General features: G+C 40.7%; 1 protein-coding gene across 5 annotated transcripts in view; it reads right to left on the bottom strand.

Moving 5' to 3' along the window:
• The window catches only part of CCAR1 (cell division cycle and apoptosis regulator 1), a 37,825-nt gene extending 17,782 nt beyond the window's left edge, over positions 1-20,043 (bottom strand). For 2 of the 5 annotated variants that reach the window (XM_015413972.1, XM_015413987.1), the window contains exons 1-12: positions 19,990-20,043; positions 18,523-18,640; positions 10,801-10,973; positions 9,487-9,531; positions 8,441-8,473; positions 6,435-6,628; positions 6,006-6,120; positions 5,725-5,917; positions 3,674-3,803; positions 3,279-3,440; positions 2,060-2,285; positions 812-925 (exon numbers count right to left, since the gene is read on the bottom strand). In XM_015413972.1, the coding sequence (XP_015269458.1) occupies positions 812-925; positions 2,060-2,285; positions 3,279-3,440; positions 3,674-3,803; positions 5,725-5,917; positions 6,006-6,120; positions 6,435-6,628; positions 8,441-8,473; positions 9,487-9,531; positions 10,801-10,973; positions 18,523-18,595 (1,458 nt within the window). In that variant the 5' untranslated portion in view covers positions 18,596-18,640; positions 19,990-20,043. Of the gene's footprint in view, positions 1-811; positions 926-2,059; positions 2,286-3,278; positions 3,441-3,673; positions 3,804-5,724; positions 5,918-6,005; positions 6,121-6,434; positions 6,629-8,440; positions 8,474-9,486; positions 9,532-10,800; positions 10,974-18,522; positions 18,641-19,841; positions 19,875-19,989 lie in introns of those variants that run through there. The other 3 variants (XM_015414004.1, XM_015413996.1, XM_015413980.1) reach the window with 3 other exon arrangements.
• Positions 20,044-23,166: the final 3,123 nt, after the last annotated feature.

Here is a 23,166-nt window from a genome sequence, read left to right as displayed (position 1 = left end):
CTCCCCACCCCCACCCCATTTACAAGGAGATAAACCATGACAAGCAGTTAGCCTGAAATCTGTTAAGTGAAAGTCTTGCTCAAGAAAGAGTTCAGCTTGATTTGTCCACAGCACATTCAGTAATGGAATAGGTTTAAACATCATCACTCATTCTATTTTTGCAAGACTTCCATTAAAGCTTTGTAACTATAATACGGTAGTATATATAACAGAAATGTAGAAACTGTTAGCAAATGATGAAATTACCCCATATGGTAGAAATATTAAATTATTTTCAAGGTTCCATGTAAATTTAAACACACCTAGAGATACCATGGTAGTTTATCTAATAACATACTTCCAATTTCAACTGACTTAATTCTATTAGTTTGTGAAACAATGGATGCACTCACTTCACTGTTTTCTCAATGTGATGCTTTTTGCTCCCAGGCCATAGAAAATGCCTATAAGCTGGAAACCTAGAACTTGCTACTTCTCTCTCTTTAAATGAGTGCAAGTCGCTTCTGAAGATCTGTGCAGCTAACTGCCCTGCCACAACTGCTTTGGGGGACATTTGCTGAGTGGAAAGGAAGAACTGATGATAGACTCGTGCGTGCACGCGCACACACACATTGCATCTGCTCATGCAGTGGCATCTTCTTGGAAACACCAGATGTTGCAGGAAATGCTGGAACTAATCAGGTGTGGCTCAGTAATCTGGATGGAAGACCACTGATAGCTCAAAACTCTGATAAAAATGCTAATACAGGGATCCTACGCTAGACTTTATAGCAAGGTGTTTTTGATTTTAGCTAGAATCATTTATTTTTACCTTTATAAGTCTAGCGGGATGTTGAAACCCATCCCGAACCTCTTGAGGATCTTCGGCAAGGGCACATGATTTGTGATATAGATCTTCCATACTAGGACTCGCCATGAGCATCACCTATTAATGTAGCAAGAAACAACTGTAAAGTTAATTCCAGGTGGGTAGCCAAGTCTGCCGCAGCAAAATAAAAGATGATTCCAATGGCACCTTAAAGTCTAACACAATTTATTCCAGCATAAGAATCTGAATCAGAGTATTTGATGAACTGAGCTCTGACCAACAAAAATGCTGGAATAAATGTTGTTAGTCTGTAAGGTGCTGCTGGACTCCCATTTATTGCATTGTGATGTGGATAAACCAATTATACGAGGTTGACCTCTCTCAGACACTGAGTTGGGTCCAAAGAACCACAAACAGAACTCTACTGGTACAAAAGGCTTTTCTCTCCTTCCAGGCTGCCCCCCCTCCCCCAATGCTGCTGAGGACCAGGGGACTCTCAAGAACAGCATGGGATGCTGCAGCTCAATTGGGAAATCATCAGCCCCACCTTTGCATTACTGAAAGTGCCTTTTACTCTGACAAGGGCTCCTCTGGATGCAACACACTATGAACTTAGTTTGTACTCCTGAGTTCAGCTGGACCATTCCAGTGTATAAAGCTGACTATTCCTGTCTACAAAGGGATACAGATCTTTTGAAGGGTTGCATCTCAATACCTCTCTTCTTGGCTAACTGCTAATAGCCTCTTGCATATCCAAAGCACAAAATAAACTTTATGTCCAAGTAGAAAGATCAGTTACAGTGCTATTCAGCCTGCATATGGATGCTGAACAGCCTTACAACAATGTCGGACACATGTTATGTGAAGAATAACCACCAAGAGTCCCACAGAGCAGTGTTTGCAGTCCCTGGGAATTATGTTAGATAGCGGAGTACATTCAAAGGCAAAATTACAGTTTCTTACCATTTGAAAACAAATTGTTAGTATCCCAGGTGTCCATGACTACACTCGTGACTTCATCCAAACTCTATTTCCTACCACTCACTTTTAAACTTCAGTTGTTGCTATTTAAGCTGTACCCATCTAGAAAGTGATCTGAATTTGGATCTGGCTTAATTCCTTGAGCACACATAAAGATCCTGGTCAAGGTGTGGGCAGAAAGTAGATGTAATCAAAAGAACACTTCTGGGATATTACTCTTGTCTTTCAAGGCTTCTACGCAAGAGATGGTATGGAGGGTATCTTACATACCTTGGCACTGTAAAGATGATCAGCATCTGGGGGATCCAGAACAGCAGAGTTTTTATCCAAAGGATCTACCTCTCTATGCATTACATAGAAATTGCAGTAGTTGCCCAGCTGAAATGGCCTCGACATTGGAAAAGCATCCACCCATGTAAACTGAGCATCAAAGAAGTCACTGGGAATGTACAAGTTCTGATAACGCCGTCTCAGTTCCATCATATCACAACTAAGGCTTTAAACAATAAGAACATATATTTTATAAAGGTAAAGAGAGCTGGGAGTTAAAAAGTTTGGCCTTAGCAGTATTTTACAAATATTTTTGTGTCACGATGAACAGAAAACAGAAGAACTGAATTTGTATCACATATAAATATGTATGAGCACCAGAAGTCTCTAAAGCTGCCAATTTGTCATCATGCAACTATTCTGTAGAAATGCCAAACAACAACAAACCAGTCATTGTTTCAATTAGACACACACCCCTGAGTTATTTCAGGATCAGTTATTTCTCCAAAAGTTCTTGCAGTTAGCAATTACCACAGTGAACGTCAATCATGAGCGATGAATATGACCGGCAAAAGTTGCCACCCCTCCTTTCCCAACAACATTCAAACCACAATATTATGGGCTTCTGATACCTCAAGCATATCTTGTGTTAAAGGAGTCAGAACCAAACTTTATAACCTATATAAAAGAAGGCTTCCTTTTCACAGGAATCTGTATTCTCTACACACTTACGGGCATAAGGGCTCTCCAAACATACTTAAAAAATGAAAGTCAAGATTTTCAAGTTGCTGACTTCTGCTCCCAAACTTCACACTTGTCATAAAATAGCAGCATATATATGGGTTTGCCAGTGCTCTATTGTCACAGAGCCCCCTCAATATTTTGCCTTACAAGGCTTATCCTATCCAAATATACCTGCATAACATTTATGAATACAAAGGTGATAGGGATTCTACAGCCATAATTTAACACACACATGTGAATCACCTCCTTAATATGTGTAGCTACACAACATGGATTGCATTGTTAAAAGAATTTATAGGGAAGGAAAGCCAATTTCCACTCAGACAGTGTGTTCATAATATGCATCAAAAAAGGCAAGTGACTCAGTATAAAGTTTTGCTTTCGACTGGATTTGTCCCATATGCACTTATTTTATGGCTGTAAATTTCCTTCCATGAATTAATACAAAAACTTATTTGACACTCAAGTAACATACCAGTCTAATGAAAACTTGGAAAACTGGACCGTGTAACGGGGAACAACACGCCGTGGTCTTCGAGGGGATCTTTCCCTCTCTCGTCGAGGTGATCTCTCTCTAGAGCGTTTTCGCTGGGGTGATCTTTCTCGTGACCTACGTCTTTCACGCTCTCTTTCACGACTTAACCGTATATGAAATATAAATGTCTCATTATAGCCTCTGCAGCGTTATGAACATAGAGCTGACAAGCCTATTACTCTAGAACCAACAGCAGTATGTGCCCATTAATATAGAATTACCATTTTGTTACAGTGCTTTAAAAATGGACAGTATTTAAATTCAAACTTCAAATGTTTAACTTGCATTCTTTCTAGTATGCACAGAAAAAATGGAGTGGAATTATTATATCACACCTTCTGTCATCTTTTCTGTTAGCCATGGGATCTCCCCTCTCATTTCGCCCAGAAAATCTGGGTGGTGGATCTAGTCTTCGTGCCGGTGGAGGCTGTGAAACTATTCGGACAGGGGGCTGTAGTAAACCAGCTAGAAAAAGAAATCCCACATACTTTAAAGCTTTTTCCACAGCATTAATCCAACAATAAAATAACATTACTATATAATCAAGGTTTTTTAAAAAATGTTTTCAACAACGCAACATGTTCCCAAAACAATTTCTCAATATTTATGTAATAATGATTGTGGCAACAGTCTGATGACCAACCGACAACAGTGGGCATAAGCAACAGAGTATCAAACCCAGTTACATACACTAATTTCTCTCTTCAGGTTGTATAGGTAAACATTTGAGTTCTAGTAACATTTAACTTCAAGTCTCATCACAGTGACATCATATTATTGCAACTGTTAAGAGATATGGTCATTTTTAAAAACTTTAATAGCCACAAATAGCTTCTGTGTTCAAACTACACCTCTTAAAGCTATATTCATCAGGAAATTTCTACTAGGAAGTTTTTCTTCTTTCATTAAATCTCCAGCAATATACCAGCTGTCATTTTGTCAAAATACTGCTGTTTACCTTACAGCCAATCATAAAGCAAGGAAGTTACTCCTTGCCCACCATATATCTTACTGTTTGATAGGAAACAGTGGGGCTGGTCATGAAATAATCCAGCCTGTTACATCTACTGCTGCCAATACACAAATTTTCTCCTCATGTTCCATCACATTCATATGATTAAAAGTCTTTTACACCACCTTTCTCTTGAAGCAGAACTCAAGGCAATCTCTCAAAGTCACAGCCAATCATAAAGCAAGGAAGTTACTCTTTGACCACAAGCACACAAACACACACATGTACTATTAAGACCCTCTGAATCCATTTGTAGTTCTTGTGGAGCAAAGGGAAAGAAACCTCTGTCAGTATCAAGCATCAGAAACAAAACCTGGGCAACAGTACTGGGAGAGATCTGCCAGACCAAATAAGAAACCCTGTAAAGGAGAGCAACAGCAGAAGCAGCTGCTGAGGGAAGACCCTGCAGGCAACGTGACTAATATTGTCTTTAAAAGACTGCTTCCTTAATTCAGAGTGTTAGAATGAGATCCAGTTTGAGGTCAATTTCATGGCAGCCAAAATGACATTACTGCATAGAACACGGAAAAGAATTCAAGGACCCCATGTTGTTGAAACTGTTTTCACACCACTCCAGACACTGTAGCTGTTCAATTTGCCAGTGAACAGCCTCAAAGGAGTTACTGAGATTGGTACCTTCCTAAAAGCTACAACCAGGGTTTTCCAAGTAATGTCTTTTCCAAATGAAGCAGTCCTCTTTGGGAGCAATCCCTCCCACAAGAGCAGGGGAGGGGCTATCCCTCAGTGTGCAGAAGGTCCCTACTTAAATCCCTGGCATTTCCAGTTGAAAGGACCAGGCAGGAGGTGACATGAAAGACCTCTACTTGAGACCCTGGAGAGTGGCTGCCAGTCTGAGTAGACAGTACTGACTCGGATGGGCCAACAGTCTCATTCACTATAAGGCAGCTTCATGTGTGTGTGCGCTCACGGCATGGAAATTGCCTACAAGTATGAGACTATGACTTCAAATGAAAACTAAGTAAAAAGAAAGAGCCCAACAGTCTACCACTAAGAAACCATGGAAACCACGCAACACTAGGTACTGCCAAAATATCTATATCTAGTCTGAAAACATACTATCAGTGACAGTAAACCAAATCCAGATGTTATGTCATTTAATTTTTTAGGAAGGCCATATCTGCAAACAGTTCTCAGAAGAAAACAGTGGTCCATGAGAGAAACTTCTTTCCTAAACCCCTTTTTAGTAGTCCCAGAGTGTAGTTCTGTATTCTCTCTCTCTTTATAGTGACAATCCAAAGTAGAGGCAACGCAGCCTTCAGCCACTTCATGCATTTTATGCAAGTTTGGATACTTCAACAAGACTTAAGACGTTAACAGAAGACAACACAGGTTATGGTTTGAGGGAATGAATACCTTTCTGCTGTGGCTGTTGCAACAAAGGCTGCGGCTGTGTCTGAAGCAAAGGCGTTATAGAAGCCGCAGATATTTGTGCCTGCAGCAGCGACTGAGGCTGCGGCTGTGCCTGAACGCTGAATGCTGTCTGCTGCGCAATGGGCTGAAGCACAGGCGGAGGGGTCTTGAGTAAAGGCTGGGTTTGAGTCTGGTTCTAGTGAGGAAACAAGGGAATATTGCCTTGTGAATGAGCTTTATGCTAAAAGGCGCCAACGAGAGGCAGAGAAAACAGTTGCATGTACCTGATTTGGCAGCGTCTGAATCCTCTGTGCATTCCATTTGAAAGGCATATTGGGATTATATGTGGCTTCTACCAACACTCTGTCTCCCGCCTGAGGAGTCTTCCCTTTAACAGCGCTGCAAAAAATTTTTGAATGGTCACACTATTAGAAGATGTTGTGCTACTGGGCCCATCAGCTTCGTAAAATGGGAACAGGACTACTTTCCAGTTTTTGACAAACAACTCCCTCCCCCACAATTACCACCTAGTCTACAATAGAGGGGTATTACTGGCTTACCTTACAAACTTCTTGTAAGGATCAAGAACATGAAGCACTTTAAAAAAAAGGACTATGGAATTATCATTTTGGGTTCTGTCAAGGATGAAATGGCCCCCAGCGCGTGCGTGCAGCACTATTCCAAATCATCTACAGGCAGCCGAATCGACTTACCTGAGTTGAAAGAAAACATCTTCATCCACGAAGCCGAATGTGTCGTGCAGCTTGGTAACCACCCCCGTAAAGACACGCTGCTTCTGGGGCTGGGTCTGCTGCTGACTTGACCGTGGTGCCGGGTAAGAGACTGTTATCTGTGCTGCTGGCTGAGGGGTAGACAGGCTAAGGCTTGTTGGCAGTGCCACAGCTGGCTGCACGCAAAACGGGGAAAAACAGGACACTGCGTGAGAACTTCGCATTGCTCTTAAAAAGTATGAGGAGAAAAGAAAAGTTTTGAGCAAAAGAGCCACACACAAAAATGACAAGTAATTTTAGGATAGGCGGGAGGGACGGACTCAAACTTAGATTTTCATAGTAAGCCATAATTGCATGAACGGCTTCATCAATCCACTTGAAATTCCATCTGCATGTAAGCAGCAGGCATTTCTTCCAAATCCTCTCAGAACTGCTGGTTTGTTTATATTTTTATAAACAAATATGGAAGAGCTGTACACGAGTGTATTTTTTAAAGATATCTATACCCCACCTTTCTCCATAGAGTGGCTTATAACGCTGCCTCCATTTTACCTTCACAAGAATCATCCTGTGAGGTAAGTTAAGCTGAGAGAGTATAACTGGGCCAAAGTCAGCCAGGGCGTTTCCATGGCACCAGTGGGGATTCAAACCCGGATCTCTCAGATCCTAGTCCAGCACCCTAACCACTATAAACCACACTGGCTCTCAGTAACAGTTGCAGGCACACATCACAGCGCAGAGAGTTTAGGACCAGCACACATTCTAAAATGGCAGCTAAAGGGATTTTTTGAAGTTCTTTAAGTCAAAACATTTTCAGTTTTCATATGTTTCTTGTCTTTAGTATGCTGGATGTTAGTGTGAATTACATTCATGGTCTACTTTGCCCATATTTTTTAATTACCTGGATTCCCCCCCCTCACTAGAAGCACTGCATATGGAGTTATGTAAAAAATTGGATTGAATCTTGCAAAATGCTTGTGGAATGCACAGAGGTGAATATTTCCCTGCCTATTCCCAGCAGCCCCCAAACAGCTAATACTGAGATCAAGGGAGAATCATGGTCACGTTGGGACTACAGCAAGGAGGGAGAATTTGACTAGTTCCCCCACTTCCTTCTTGGCCAAATTAGATGTTTGCTTCACAGTACATCCTTTGTCAGCAGAAAAGAGAGGTGGGACAACTTTGCTTTATTCCTGTTTACTGAAGACCCTTATGCCCAAAAGCATATTGACCACAAAATACTCTCAGCTCCCAGAATGTTCACAGTACTTCGTCCACCTCCAGTATATTCATTGGATCCAACCCAACATTTCCTTTCAGAAAGACTAAAGTCAAAAACACACCTTGGAGTTTTCAAACTTAAAAAGCAGGTTGCTTGGGGGAAAGTATCTTTTGTTAATTATTGTTCTTATAAACACAAAGGAATTACTTTTTGTACTATGAAAAAACATAGTCTATCAATCCCGGAATCCCAAGCATATATACTTAGAAATAAGTTCCACTGATTTCAGTAGCATTTGTTTTCAAGTAGACATGCTTAGAATTGGCCTATAAATAAACTAAGAAATATTATGTAATAGAAACATTCTTTCTGAAGCTCAGTTGGAAGGAATGATGATTCTTTAGGAGAAAACTTTTCCTTCTGGAGAAAAATAGCTATGGGTTTATGTGAAAGCAACATTAACAACAAATGTACATAGATTCAGGTGGGTAGCCATGTTGGTCTGAAGCAGCAGAACAAAGTTTGAGTCCAGCGGCACCTTTAAGACAAACACAGTTTTATTCAAGGTACACACAAAAACTTATAATACCTTGAATAAAACTCTGTAAATCTTAAAGGTGCCACTGGACTCAGACTTTGTTCAACAAATGTACATTATACAGGCAACTAAACAGAAAAGTTATTACGTTTTAAGAGTTTTAAATAAAGGCAAAACTGCAAAAATGAGAGCTACAGACTGACAGAGTTCACTTATAGACCAACTAACCTGGGTTAAAAGGGTTTGCTGAGGTTGCTGCAACTTAAAGAAAAAAAGATCATGAATTAGTTGTTTATACACTGTACAATCCTGTTCTCTTCAACTGCAATTCAGCATTTATACATGTGAGAGAACGTATGGCAAAATGTACTCATAATTGTTTATGTTTGTATTCTAGAATTCTGCAGGTCCACACCAATGCCTGCTTCTGCAAATCATCTAAAGATTGTCATTTTATTTATCTGGGCTATGACATCCACTGTAAGTAAAGGGACTTTAAATGCCAAAAACTGTTCACAGCACCAATTCTATCTTAAAAAAATAATCCCCAAATTCCAAATGCAGAAAGACTCAGATCTAGCATGAAAATCTGGAGAAGCAGACTCTAACCTATTTAAAAAACAAAACAAAACCAGAAATGTTACTCTTCTCTGTACCTCTTCTCTCCTGTGTGGATCTTCACCCCAGAAAAAATTGTAACATAGGAGTTTTTGAATTAAAAATCATTTGCCGGGGACAAGAAAAGATCAGTCACAATGTGCCAGGAACAACAACTCTCAAGGGTCAGGGAAGGAATCACAGATTAAGAGTCCATTCCAATATGTTCATTCAGTCTGATGAAACTGATACATGCTTTGATAAACACATAATATTGTTGCAGTATAATGGTGGCACTGGATTTCACAGTGGGCTAACAAAATGGCTACAAAGCCAGTTCAAAATCTGTAGACATATGGAGACTATAACAGGGAAAGACATTCTTCAGTTTCCACATTCAGAGAGTTCACCAAAAACTAAAAAACTAAATTAATTTCAAAACAAAAGCTGCTATATGTCTAAAATAAATGACTTGGTTTGGATGAGAAACCTGGATAGTCAAGAGAATTACTGATTAGGATAGTGACGAGTTAAAAAGTTCAAACAAACCTGCTAAATTAATTTCAAAACAAAAGCTGCTATATGGCTAAAATAAATGACTTGGTTTGGATGAGAAACCTGGATAGTCAAGAGAATTACTGATTAGGATAGTGACGAGTTAAAAAGTTCAAACAAACCTGCTGTTGTACACTATAGAGGGTCTGCTGAGGTTGTGAATACTGCTGAAAAACATACAAAAGCAGGAAGAAATTATTACTCAAAAAGAAATAAATTCCTAATTTTTCCACATAAATAAAATACAACTGAATGATTCCAGTATTTTAGACAAACCCTAGTTATATATCTAATTCTGAACTTGTCTTAAGTGCAGATGGGGAAAAAAATCAATACTGCAGGGCCAGATAATGAAAGACGTTTCTACATACTTGGGGAAACTTCAGTTTTGTAGACAAATCCCAAAAGATAAAGAGAGGGACTGCCCCCTCCAAAATGGAACACCTATGTGCTTACTTGAGTACATATCACAACTTCAAAGTACGTACTATCCAAGATCTGTCAAGATCATAGTTGGCATTGTGGAAAGTCCTAGCAGTGCCAAACACATAGGCATTTTTTAAAAATTAGAAAGTAGTAGCCCAGGAGAGGATTGTATTTCTTGTTCCCCATAAGTCCCTCTCTTACATATACATACTTCCCAATATTTTACCATTGGAACAAAATACTACTGAGCTCATTCAAAATATTCTGCAATACTCACAAGAAGTATTTCTACTTACAAAAAGAATCATCAGCCTGAGCCCCAACTATATGAACCCAGGTCACACATACTAGGAATACTCTGTAAACCCTATTGAACTAAACAGAAGCTATACAACAGCACCGACTCCCGGGGAACTATGCCATGACGTACAACAGCACAATAGCTAACAGTACAATAGCTAACAGCAGTTGTACAGAACACATGTATGGCAACACCACATTGAATACTATAATTCATTACTGCAGCCTGGTATGACCACATTTATATAATCACTGTTTTAAAGGAAACCCTATTTTGAAAGCCCTCTCTTCTAAAAAACACTAGTGTGTGAAATATAGCACAGCTTTTGTTTTAACTGGATTTTATCACATTAAGATCTATTTCATTGCTTTTCAATCACTTTGTGTTGCTCTGGGTTCTCATGATAAAAAATGTAGCTGACAAAGATGATAAATAAATAGAATTTGTTTCCAATAAAAAAATATAAATACCCCTGTAAAGGTATATTACAAAACTAAGAAAGCAGGATAATTAGCCAAATAACATCAGGATTTCCAGGAAAAAAGAAACGCTAGGTGAGAGGGGCTGTACAGAAACTACAATGCATTTCTTATGGATGCAATAGTGAAGATTACTTGATCAAGATAAAACCTGTTAGCAGCTTAATTTATCTGATCCTGAGCGTGCCTTGCAATGTCATCAGTGACTACATGCAGTTAGTTCCCTTTACCTGCTGTAATGCAGCTGCTGCAGCTGCAGCTTGCTGTTGCAAAGCAGCTGTCTGAGTGAGCTGGTAATTCGTCGGAGTCTGAGTAGTGAGGCCTGCCGCTGCCAATGCTGTTTGCTGGGTATATATAGTAGGAGATGCCCCAAGTAAGGACGGTTGCTGAACACCAAGAGCAGCTGAAATTATAAGAGCCGAACATTAGGACCTCTTAAACTGAGGCCAGTTCGTAACAGAACATTGATCTCAACAGCCAGTTCAAGTTGATGGAAACAAGAACACTTTCTTAAACCAACATGTAACATAGGTAGCTTCCTGCAGTCTAAGAGCTGCTGTTAGAATATGGATGGTTTCATGTTTATGCAAGCAATACTTTGGTTCTCATTTAGCACAAGGGGCTGAATGCACACAGCTGAAAAAATAGGTCTGATGAGGGGAGGGTTGAAGCTCCGTAGCAGAGCACATGCTCTGCATGCAGAAGGTCCTGGATTCAACATCTAGAGACCAGTTAAAGGATCTCAGGAAGAAAATGTTGGCGAAGACCTTTTCCTCTTTGGGACTCTGCCACTCATAGCAGGCAAAACTATGTCCATGAACCACCTTTCTGGGGTTTGGTTCAATTCGTGGCTGAACCACAAACCCATATGAACTGGGAGGTTGGTTTGAGAACTGACATGGTTCATATCGATTTGTGAGCCACTTAAAGTTTAACCCCCTGCTTTCTACTCTCCATAGCTTTTCACGGGGAGCAGAAAGCAGGGGTTTCCAAACAGCTGAGCCAGGGATGGACACGAACCACATCAGCTTAAGAATGGGCACAAACTGCTCAGCTGTTTTCTGTGAAGAGCCATGAACTGCACCAAAATTCGTGAAAGTTCACTGCGGTTCTTCAGTTCACAAACATCGCTTTGTGAACCATGAAACAGCCAAAATTTATGACAAGCTTTTGTTCATCAGCCGGTTTATAGCCATCCCTAGTCAAAACTGAGCTAAATGAACCAATGGTCTGACTTATAAGGAAGCTTCATATACTCACAAAAGTAAGAAATATTTGTAAAAGTTGAATTTTATTTATTATGATGTAACCCACCCTACATTTATTATGATGTAACCCACTTATAAGGAAGCTTCACATACTCGCAAAAGTAACAAATATTTGTAAAAGTTGAATTGTAACTATTTATTATGATGTAACCTGCACCCTGATGTGCAGGGAGGGGCAGGACAGAAATCGAAAGCATGCATAAATAAATACATAAATAAATTGTTATGCAAATCACTAAGCACACAAATCACTAAGCACACTAAGCAAATCACAGCACACTTCTTCACAAAGTATTTTGTTTCCTGTCTCTCCTTCACAGGATTTTAGGCCCTTTCTAGAAAACGTGAACCATGAGTTTGGTCTACAAACCAGTTTGGTGTAATGGTTAAGTGTGCGGACTCTAAACTGGGAGAACCGGGTTTGATTCCCCACTCCTCCACTTGCACCTGGCTGGATGACCTTGGGCAAGCCGTAGTTCTGATAAGAGCTGTCTTGAAAAAGAGCAGTTTCTGTCAAGAGCTCTCTCAGCCCCACCTACCTCACAGGGTGTCTGTTGTGGGGAGGGGAAGGGAAAGGAGTTTGTAAGCCGCTCTGAGACACCTTTGGGTAGTGAAGGGTGGGGTATAAATCCAATGTCTTCTTCTTCTTCTTCTTCTTCTACACACACACAGACTAATTTCAATATCTCACGTGCTTGTTTGTGGTATATCACTGGTTAAAGCCCAATATGCCTGGCCTCTTTAGCTTAAGAAAAAGCATAAGACCCTTTGAGAATTTTTGGTAGCATCCCAAACTGTTCTGAGATTGGTTTTACTGAGTTTCCAATCCATGCTCTAATCCTTTTATAATTTTATTGTTACTGCTGCTTAATTTGTCCTAATTACCACTGAGCTGCATGCACTGACGTTTCCAGTTTAACTCAACTCTCCTTGTCTAAGGGGAGCTCCACCAGCTTGGAATGGGAAATTCATACCTAAATGGCCCAAAGTATCTCAGGCATTGTTTTCAATAGGGAGCACAGAAACCCAAACTTGAAAATCCCCATTCTTTTCACACAATCTGTAGCCAGACGTCTTGTGCAGAGAGAACCTAAAGGTTCTGGGATGGGGAATATACAGAACAGGCAGACCCTAAATACAGATTACACCATTCCATTGTATTAGATATCCAAGCGCTTAGCGCTAAGTATGAGACATGTCTTTGCCAACACTAACCAGAACGTCACAAAGTAGGAGATGGCTCAGTGAACAGTTAGGTAGAATACTGCTTGTATACGTTATACATTCCATTTTACATGATGCAGCTGAAGATTCAGGGAAAGGGCCTACCACTCTCTGGCTATAGTCCCAATTCCATATAGTAATTTACTAATACCAATAAATAGCCACATTACTTCAGCAGAGCAGGGACTGCTCTTAAGGACCAGACTGCAGTAGCAGTGATCACTTATTAGAAGAAAAAGTATCTCAGCCATAACTGTTACAGTTTTCATGAACATGTACTTTCGAGGAGACTGGAAACCACAATTTTGGAGAGAGACTGAAAGTGCTCCCCTCCTGGCTGACATCATTCCTGAGCTCTCTCTTTCATCGCCAGTTTTAACAGGCAGCAAAAGCTTGCATTGAAGAATCAGGTCTTAAAAGGTGAGAAAATTTTAATCTCAAGGTGGGTGGAATAGGGAGACTATGAAGGAACACCACTACCTCCCTCACATCCACAGAGACCCCAGAAATGCGTGGAGGTGGACTGGAGGGGAGCATAAGGTGGGAAAGATCATGAAGGAAGAAGAGACCACTAAATGTGAGTGAAGGAGAGCTGACGGAAGTGTATAAAGTAAACACATTTGGATGTTCTTGCTAGTCTCCCATATTGCATCCTGGGACGCGAGGGCAGGAAATCTGATTATAGCAAGCTGCCTTCATCAGCTGCCTCTGAACTGCAGGAATGTGGAGAACACAGAGGGTAGACTGAAGCTCCTTCTCTTAGTCCTGGGGCTGCGGCTCAGTGGCAGCGCATCTGGTTGGAATGCAGAAGGTCCCAGGTTCAAGCCCTGTCCCCTCAAGCTAACAGGTGATGTCAGACCCTTCTGCCTGAGACCCTGGAGCACCGTTGCCAGACAGAATTGATCATAGTGGCCCTGGTGGATCAATGGCCTGAATCAGTGTAAGGCAGCTTCATGTGTTCACACAGACTCAATGTGATACTTGAATTTAGGTAATTAGGGACTTTATTTCTAAAACAAAGGATGCTTCTGCCCAGGAGTCCTCTCTTCAGTCTTCAACAGGTTAGCCAGTCTCACTCTTCACAGATTTTTATCCTATCCTTCCTCCAAGGAGTTCAGGATGGCATACATAGTTCCCTGCTTCCCAGCACATATCCCTCTCCACAACTGAATGGTGGCAGGAGCTTAGAAACCAGGACTTCATTGGTTAACTATTAGGGGCAGTATCAGGAAATGGCTCCTAAGCTACAGTGGGTTTGATGTACTTGGCCACGGCCAGTATTAACAAACTGGCAAAAATTCTCCTGTGGCATTTAAAAATACACAAGAAAAATAAACTGAACATGAAGCCTGATCATTTCCTTGCTATACTGCCTTGCCATGTTACGTAGGGATGAGCTTTCTGGTACTTTTGGCCTATCTCAGCCCTACAAGTTGTGTGTCACCGATCCACTGGACTAGGGAAGAGACACTCTGGCTCCACTTCTCTCTTGTGGCTTGAAGTCTCCTCTCAAGCCCTCCAACGAGCACACAGAGGAGCGTATTTCCTCCCAGATGGGCAACACTGTTTGCTTGCACCACTCACATCTGCTCCCATGGAAGGCTGACCAGGCCTCTCCCATTATAACCCTCCACACTCTTTTTGGTCATCCTCTAGGGACCTTTTGCAGGTGCCCGGCCCCAGGATGGCTCAGTTAGCTGTCACCAGGGGAAGGGCCTCCTCAGTTGTGGCCCCTACCCTGTGGAATGCATTCTCAGATGACACCCATGCCCTGCCAGACTTGTTTAGTTTCTGCAGGGCATACAAGGCCTAATTATTTAGGTTGGCAGTAATCACATGTTTGGGAAGTTTTTGATAGTTCAATATTTTAATGTTAATATTTTATATTTTTATATTGTTGGTTTTAATGTTTTAAGTCTCTGAAAGACCCTTTGGGTGAGCAGTGACTTAAAAAAAAACACTAATAAATAAATGAATAGTTCTTCCTGGAGATCAAGTTGTGGCTCTTCAACTACCCAGTCCTGGACTCTGACAATGAGTGCAGTGAGAGCATGCTTATGCCTATATCCTCTCAGTCAGTGTTGCAGAGTTGGAGAAAAATGCTCCTCTCATAACATAAAACTCAGAAGTACAAAGAAACAGCAGGGAAGTTACATAAAATCCACATTCAAAATTGTGTTCTAAAAAACTTTTTAAAAAACCCTCTACTGAGACCTAGTTGCCGTGTGGCACGGGGGGTGAGATGTTGGTGACGCTCAGCACCTCTTGGCACAGTTCTATGCAGAAAATAAATATGGTACTAAAAATGTTGCTCTTGCCACTCTCACAGATAGCCCCCTCCAAATATTAATTGAACAAGACATGTTACGCAAGGCAATGAGTATCACAATTGAAACAAGCGGAGCCCATAGAAGTACCTAAAATGAAGCTCATGCATGGTGTATTGGTGTTGTGTTTTCCTTTTTACAGGAGTGGGTGGGAACAGGAGTGCCAGTGATGAAAGGTGGAGACTCCTCCTGTCAGCTGTAGAATGAGAAACCCCCTTCCCTCTTGCTTTCTGAGGCCTTCCTTGAGGACGTGATGTTAGTGTGTGTGTCTGTGTGTTAGTGTCTTGCCAGGTTTGGCTCACTGCCTTGCTACTGGCTTGCCAGGTTTGTTTGGGTTCTCTGGTTTGACATTGGTTGCACTTACAATGGTGTCCCTTTCTTAAACTAGTTTGGCTTGGATTCTCTAGTATGACATTGATTGTGTTCAACCTGCCATATTGACCCATGGTTCTGCTGTTGTTTTCTGACATAATGTTGGTCCTATTGGGCTTGTTGGTTTTAATTCCATTTGGAGGCTTTTGGCAAGTGGTTTTTCTTGTGTTTGGCTACTGGCTTCTTTGCCCTGAAGAAAGCATTTTTTCCCCTCACAGTAAACAATGGAGACAAGTATGATGGTTGGCGACACCTTGTTCAGGAGCATGTAGCACTGGATCCTTTGATCCAATTCACTTTTATTTAATTCACTTGAAACTGGGGGGGGGGTGTCTTTAGTGGATAGAAAGGACTAGGTTCCCTACAATTTTGATGTCATTTTCTTGAAAAACAGCCATTCCAGCACCCTGGAAATACTCCCCCCATAGGGAACCATGAATCTGAAATTTTTTCAAATTCTGAACAAAATTCCAAAAGAGTACTAGCAGGGACCAAAAGAATCCAAAATGCTGTTATGGAAACTGAAACTCAAAAATACCACTTTTAAAAAGAGTACATCCTATTATTATGACCATTTTCCAATTTAGATAATGTGCCCTTTCTCCTTTCAGCACTCAAGTTTTTATGTAGCCAGGATAAAAAAAGTTAATAAAACAGACAAACAATTATCCTACACATATACTTAACATGGCTATTTTACATCAAAATGACAAAATATTAGCCAGGCCCAATCTAATGTTTCATTAACACTAATAGCCACAAAAAGCACATTCTCTGTCATCTGGAAAAATCCCTTAGAAGTCTTCATTTTAGAAGAAATGATCCAGCAGGAAACAACAAAGACATTTTGCAGAACAATGCAGAACTGGTTACTTTCATGTTTAAAAAGAGGAGCTGGCATTAAAAACTAACTCAAAACAACATTGAAAAGCTGGTTTCAAAGCCAAACAGGAATGTGCAGATATAATATGTCATATGGTATAGTGAACTCCTTGATGCTAAAACTTCTCACTGGAATGCCAGATTTCTATAATCATATTACAGGGAAGCATAATTATCTGCTGCAAGAAATGTCAGATTTTTGTCTGGGGAGAGGGGGTGGTGGTTTGCATTGCAGTCCAAAGCAGAGCTATGTCCTTCCATCTTCACTGACGTCAATTGGCTCAGAACGGTGGAGGGATGTAAAATTTCTGGAAATTTTCAAGCCAATTAAACAATCTTTTTCTCCCCAGAAAAGCTAAATATATAAAGTTCTTTTACTGATTTATCAAAATAAAATGTAACATATATAACTTAGTATAGAAAATTGCACACTTTGGCATATTTATGGAATTAAAAATTACAAGTGTCTTTGTTTTCTCAAAAAAAATGGGGGGGGGGAAGTATACCAAATACTTGAGAAAACTGCAAACTGCTGCAGCTGCATCCTATGAAGCATAGCACATGTACCTTAATTTTTCCCATCTGGGAGGTAGGAAAAAATTAAAACAGAAGACAGAAAACAAATTCTGCAGTTAATCAAAGTAAGTGTATTATTTGGACAGAAACAACTCATAAGTAGAACTACCAGTATTATCTGGGTATTACATTAAACATCCTAACCAATGTTCCCTCTAAGCTGTGGAGTCTTGTGAGCTAACATTCTAGTCTGTGAGCTACTAGCATTAAAGTTGTGAGCGAGCGATTTGGCTGCTGCATAAATTAGTTTGCTCTGGAGCCATCCTTCTTGAGCAAAGACAAAAATGTGTGAGCCAGAGGCTAAAAAACTGTGAGCTAGCTGACACTAACTCAGCTTAGAGGGAACAGTGATCCTAACCTGGAAAACACTGACCTCTTTAAAAATGTATTATCATTAAACACAGTATAGCATATAATTGTTGCCAAAACTATTTACATTTAAGCAAAAAACCTTTAAAAACACTGTACATGTCTACAGTGTACTTACGAATTGCCTAATGCTGTAGATTGTATTATATAATTTTTATACATTTTATGTTTTGAATAAAGCCATGTCTTTTGTTTCACTCTTTTCAAAAGGAATAAAAAAATCATAGGAGTTTTTCACTGTTTGCAAAAATTACCCTGAATTTTTCCAGGTTTTGCCCAAACCTTCACATCTCTAGAAGGGTGTAACTCTGCATAGGACTACATAGTTATTTGAATGATTATTAAAAATATACCTAGTGTTAGTAATACAGCTGAAAGCAAATACTCCTTAAAGCTCATCTTGTTGTCAACTGAAACCCACCCACCCCACTGAATTGTAGTAAATATGGTAAAGAAACAATGAACTTTTTTTTTTAGGTTTAGAAACAGCATGGAGGCCTCAACATCATCACCTTAAAGGAGCACAAGAAGTTCATGTTTCTACACAAAAACATACACAAAAAATAATGAAATTAAGAATTACACCCCTGTGAAACTGAACTAACAGTGCACACCAGGCTAAATCCATATACAACCTGTGCCAGTATGTCAATGCACTGTGTTATCAAAAACATGTTTCTGGTCTCTTTGAGCATAGAAATGCAAAGCTACACAGCACATTAATTGTGCTTTAATTTTATTCCATTAAGTGTTTTAAAGAATTTTAACACTGCGTTCTTGTTTTTGCTGTAGCCATCTGTCCCTTTTGTGTATCTTAATTGTAATGGCCTTTGGCCTTATGCAATAAACACCATGCTTTGCTTATGACAATCATATGAAACCTTACAGTACAACAGTAAATATGGACTGGTTAAGAAGAAATGGAAAAGCTGACCTGGCTGAGATACCGCAGTGGCTGTAAACTGGGTAGCCCAAGGGGGATTCTTCTGCCCTCCGAACTGAGCCATGGTAAGTGAGAATCTTTTGGCTCTTTATTCTTCTAAAATTGCGATCTATTAAAATAGACAGTTTCATGAATATGCAGTCCTTTCTGGGAGTATTAATCCAGTTAGATAGACTAGTTTTCCCACATACAACATGTGTAACTAATGGAACTCACTGCTATAAATCCTGTATTCCAACCAGGAAAGCTTAAAGTGTTTGAGAGATACATAATTCTAATCTTCAATTAGATCTCAAAGAAGGCAGCACAGGCACATAAGACAGCTGGGCAAAGTAGTCAGAACTCTTGCCTGTGACAACACTGTAACACACTTCTGGCCAACACTCCTATTCTAGCACACCATCTTCATAAAGTTTCCACTTGTGAACTCTTTTCAAAGTGAGGATATACCTTATCCAGTCCCTTTATCTATAGTGAGACCAGTGTTTCCTTCATATAAGTGAAACTGTTTTTACTAAGTTTAGAATGGTGCAGAAATTAAATATAGGTATACTAATTGTGAGAAGCATGGAACCTTCTGCCAAGCAATTGTGCCATAAAAAGAATGTCGAATGTCGAATCCAGCAGAAAGGGCACACCCTGAATAAACTATAAGCCTCAGATATACAGTAACAAAATACGTTGTGCATTCAGATGCAACAAACTAGCACATGAGGATTCCGCCCGCATCTTTTAAAAGATTGCAGAAAGGTAAAAGACTGAAGAAAGGAGATGTTAAAAAAAAAAATCCCTTTAAAGGGAAGGTTCCAAGAAGCCAGGATTTAGAGCGTCAAATGATCCTGCAATCCTATAGACAAGCGCCACTGAATGCAGCCCAACTTCTTCCCGAGGGAACATGCACACATGCTGCAAAACAACAGAGGCGAAGAAAATTCCACGCACTTTGTTTGTAGAATAGAAGCTCGACAAGGAAACACAGGCCTCAGAAGAAGGCGCAAGAGAGCTGGGGGTAGGGGGAATACACAGAGCGAAGCAAGCAGGGGAATCATCTCTCTCCCCTCCCCGCCCCCTTAGACACAGGAGGCGCGGAGGAAAAGACGAGGGGGAAAGAGGCTAAGGGCCAAATCTAGGCCTCCTTTGGGGCTAAGCTACCAGCAGCCTTGTACTTTTGCCCTTTTGGGCCATGTGGGGCCCGGCCTGGCTCCAGGCAATGAGCAGCGCGGCCTTTTCTCCTCCCCCCCCCCCCCCCCCCCCATATGCGGGGCCGAGGCCTGCCTCCCGCCCAGGAGAGCCCGTCCCTCTTCGCCTACCCAAGGGGGCGCTAAGGAACTCTCAAGCGTCTCTCTTCCCTAACTGCCAACCCGGACTGGTACCGGTACACGCGCGTGTCTCGCCTCGCTTTCCCTCCCGCCCCGTCCGTTGACCCTTCACCTGAACCGAGCCGAATAAGGGACTCACAGGGGCCATTTCAAACTCCTCCAGGCAGCACCCCCCCCCCAACATCACGAACTCACACCCCGAGCCACAGCGCATGCGCCAAAAGAACCCCCCCTGCGCAAACCGGAGCTAGAATAGGTTCGCAGCAGACCTCGCGCATATTGATGACGTTTAGACACGCGGTTATTTCCCCCACTTCCCCGTCTCCTCCTTGCGCCTAGCACACGTGCTCCGGGAGGATGGGATCACAGTCTCCAAAACAATGGAGGCGGTGGTAGTGCGCGTGCGCTGAGGAAGCGTTGCGCTTTCTCAAAGCTCGGGAAGACAGTGAAGAATAGAGAAGCCAGAAAAGGGGGCGGGGAAAAGGAAAATGTTGTTAGATTCGTGGGACGACGTGCGTGTTGCCGCCATCTTGCTCGGAGGCTGATGAGGCTAGTGCCATTTTACTTTAGGGCACCAGTGATTGCACGCAGGGCAGGTGTCCGACTAGAAGGCCATGAAGCTGAAGCTGCCAAAGCTCGCCAAGAAGGGTCTCCCTTAGAGAAACAGTGACGAGTTGGCTGCGGACACCGCAACACTCATTTTTAGAGACTCATCAAGATGGGTAGCCCTCTGTAGCTGTAGAAAAGAGTCCAGTAGCACCTTAAAGACTAACAAATTTGTGGTAGGGTGTGTAATGTACTGTTTTTACTCTGGCTGTCTTTTAAATTAGGTATTTTTTAATATTTTTATTACGTTTTATTTTATAAGCAATGCCTTGAGCCGGTTCTCTGGCAAGGTGGCATTGGCATTTCCTAAATAGATAATAAAGCCAGCGTTAGAACAGAGTCATGCAATTTTAGTAAATCCTGTGCTTTTACTTACATGTAATGGGCTCCTCTATTGACACTTTGAATTAAACAAATCAGAATGAACGAGGACATAGCAATAACAAGCACCAGCATAGCCAAAATATCTCCTGTCTTGACTCCTGAATGGCTTGATGGTGGATCTAACATTTGGTTAAATGAGTCTGGGCTATTAAGCATTTAAGAAAGACATGTTCAACCAAGAATTTTGTCTTATGTCCAGTGGCACCTTTAAGACCAACGAAGTTTAATTCAAGGTATGAGCTTTCATGTGCAAGCACTCTTCTTCAGATATTTTGTGTCACCCTCTTTGGAGTATTTTTGTAGTTTCCTTACTTGTCACGATTAGAAAACATCCTGGGTGAACTTTGCTTTTATGTTATAATATTTTATGCATATTATATCAATTTAATTAGATCTCTCTTAGTTCCAAGAATACCCAACCTGCAGTCACTCCTATTAGATATGAAACGTCATGTTGTTATACTTGGACTTCTAACATTTTAATCATGATCCTACCAGACATGGATGTCACAGCTCATTGGTTCAGCCTAGTGAGGACATATTAAGCAAATTATGGAGAATTTACTGGATACTATAGCATCTGCAGAAGGAAAGCTGCTTTCCGTTAAGGTCTTTAGATTCTTGGACTAATCTAAGGTTGGCAACCTTCAAGTGGGGCCTGGAGACATCCTGAAACTGCATTTGGTCTTAAATGTGCCCCCCTGAATCAGTTTTAAATGGAGGGCTATTTGGCTGGCAGAATTTGCTATTTTCTCAAATGTGAGATCTATAAATTAAGTCAAAAGGGGTGGAGGTCGGTTGGCAGTTGGCAGAGCACAAGTTGGTGGTAGAATCTGCCATCAAGTCACACCTGACTTACAGCAACTCCGTACGGTTTTCAAGGCAAGAGATACTCACGAGGTTGGTTGCTATTGCTTGCCTCCACATCATGATCCTGGTGTTCATTGGTGGTCTCCAATCCAAATACTAGACAGGGCCAAACCTGCTTAGCTTCCAAGATCTCATGAGATAGGGTGGCCTAGGCATCAGCCACACAATAAATTAGGGAACCACTCTACTGGCCTTCAGTACAAAGGCAGACAAGTGTCTACCATTATGGGACACAGAAGAAAACCAGTCTATTAGGTAACCCAATCACAATATACCCAAGTGGGTATTGGGGAAATGGTCAGGACAGATCTCATCCCCATAACATTTGCATCCTTGAAGCAATTGAGGCTATATTATAATGCAGTGGTTCAAGAAGGTGTTTTAATAAAGGGAATGGGATTGTGTGCTGTATAATCTGGCTGCCAAAGGTATTATTTTGCTCTCACTAAATTGTTTTCTACTTGCATAATTCCACTTTTTGTCTTTGTTTTCAAATTTCTGTAATCCTAGTCCAGTTACTTCCCTTATCAAGTCTTATTCTGTTGATTACACAAACTAAGTCAGTGCAATCTGCCTGAACTAAATAAATGTAAAATAGCGTGATAAACTTTAGTCTGTACCTAGTATCACCATTTAACTAGAAAAAGACATCGAGTCCTGCTCCATGTTGTTTACAGAAATCAACAAGAAGCGTTTCTCATGGCATGGAAACGACATTCTTACCTACTAATGGCTGCAGATCCAGTAGGAGTAAGTGGCAGCAAAAAAAAGTTAGCAGCCCACTATCAGCTGTTATCAAAATACACTTTTATTACGTTTGCAGGAATGAGACACGTGTTTATGTGGATAAAGGTTCTGTTGTACAAAAGCAGATCTACTACAGAGAAAAGCTTAAGAAATACAGGAAAGAAAAATTAAGACAACCGAGTGCAAAATAGAAGTATAAAATTTATTTAAAACCATCCACAATGTTCTGTGTTATCAGGAACGATACACTTTGTAATAATATATTTTGAAAAAAAATCATGACAAATTTAAAATATATTTTCAATGACAGTAATCCATTTTGTCTTAATCAGTTATGACATTTTTAAAGGAACATTTACGGTCTAAACATATGACACATACAAGAAAAATAAAAAAACAGAACAGACCATCTCCACAACAACAATCTTTACACGTATGTTTCAATACAATTTCAATGCATCTTGCTACATAAACATGAAATCATGTACAATAACTGCTGTGCACCAAAAAGAGTAGCTTAGTAAGATCTTTCAAGTAACATGCAGTCAGAACTCACAATTCTTCAAGTACTGCTGGTAAGCTTTCCCTTGTCTGCAGAGTATATTCAAATGCATTTCTCCCCAAAGAAATAAAGTTGCTTTCATTTCTTTTTCCTGTAAGTATTGTGAAATAGTGAAGTGCCTTTTCTCCCATCTGTTAGAATCTTTTT

Source organism: Gekko japonicus, unplaced genomic scaffold (assembly GCF_001447785.1).
Source record: "Gekko japonicus isolate JY-2015 unplaced genomic scaffold, Gekko_japonicus_V1.1 scaffold1178, whole genome shotgun sequence".
Taxonomy (NCBI): Eukaryota; Metazoa; Chordata; class Lepidosauria; order Squamata; family Gekkonidae; genus Gekko; species Gekko japonicus.
This window is presented reverse-complemented; position numbering and strand designations above follow the sequence as displayed.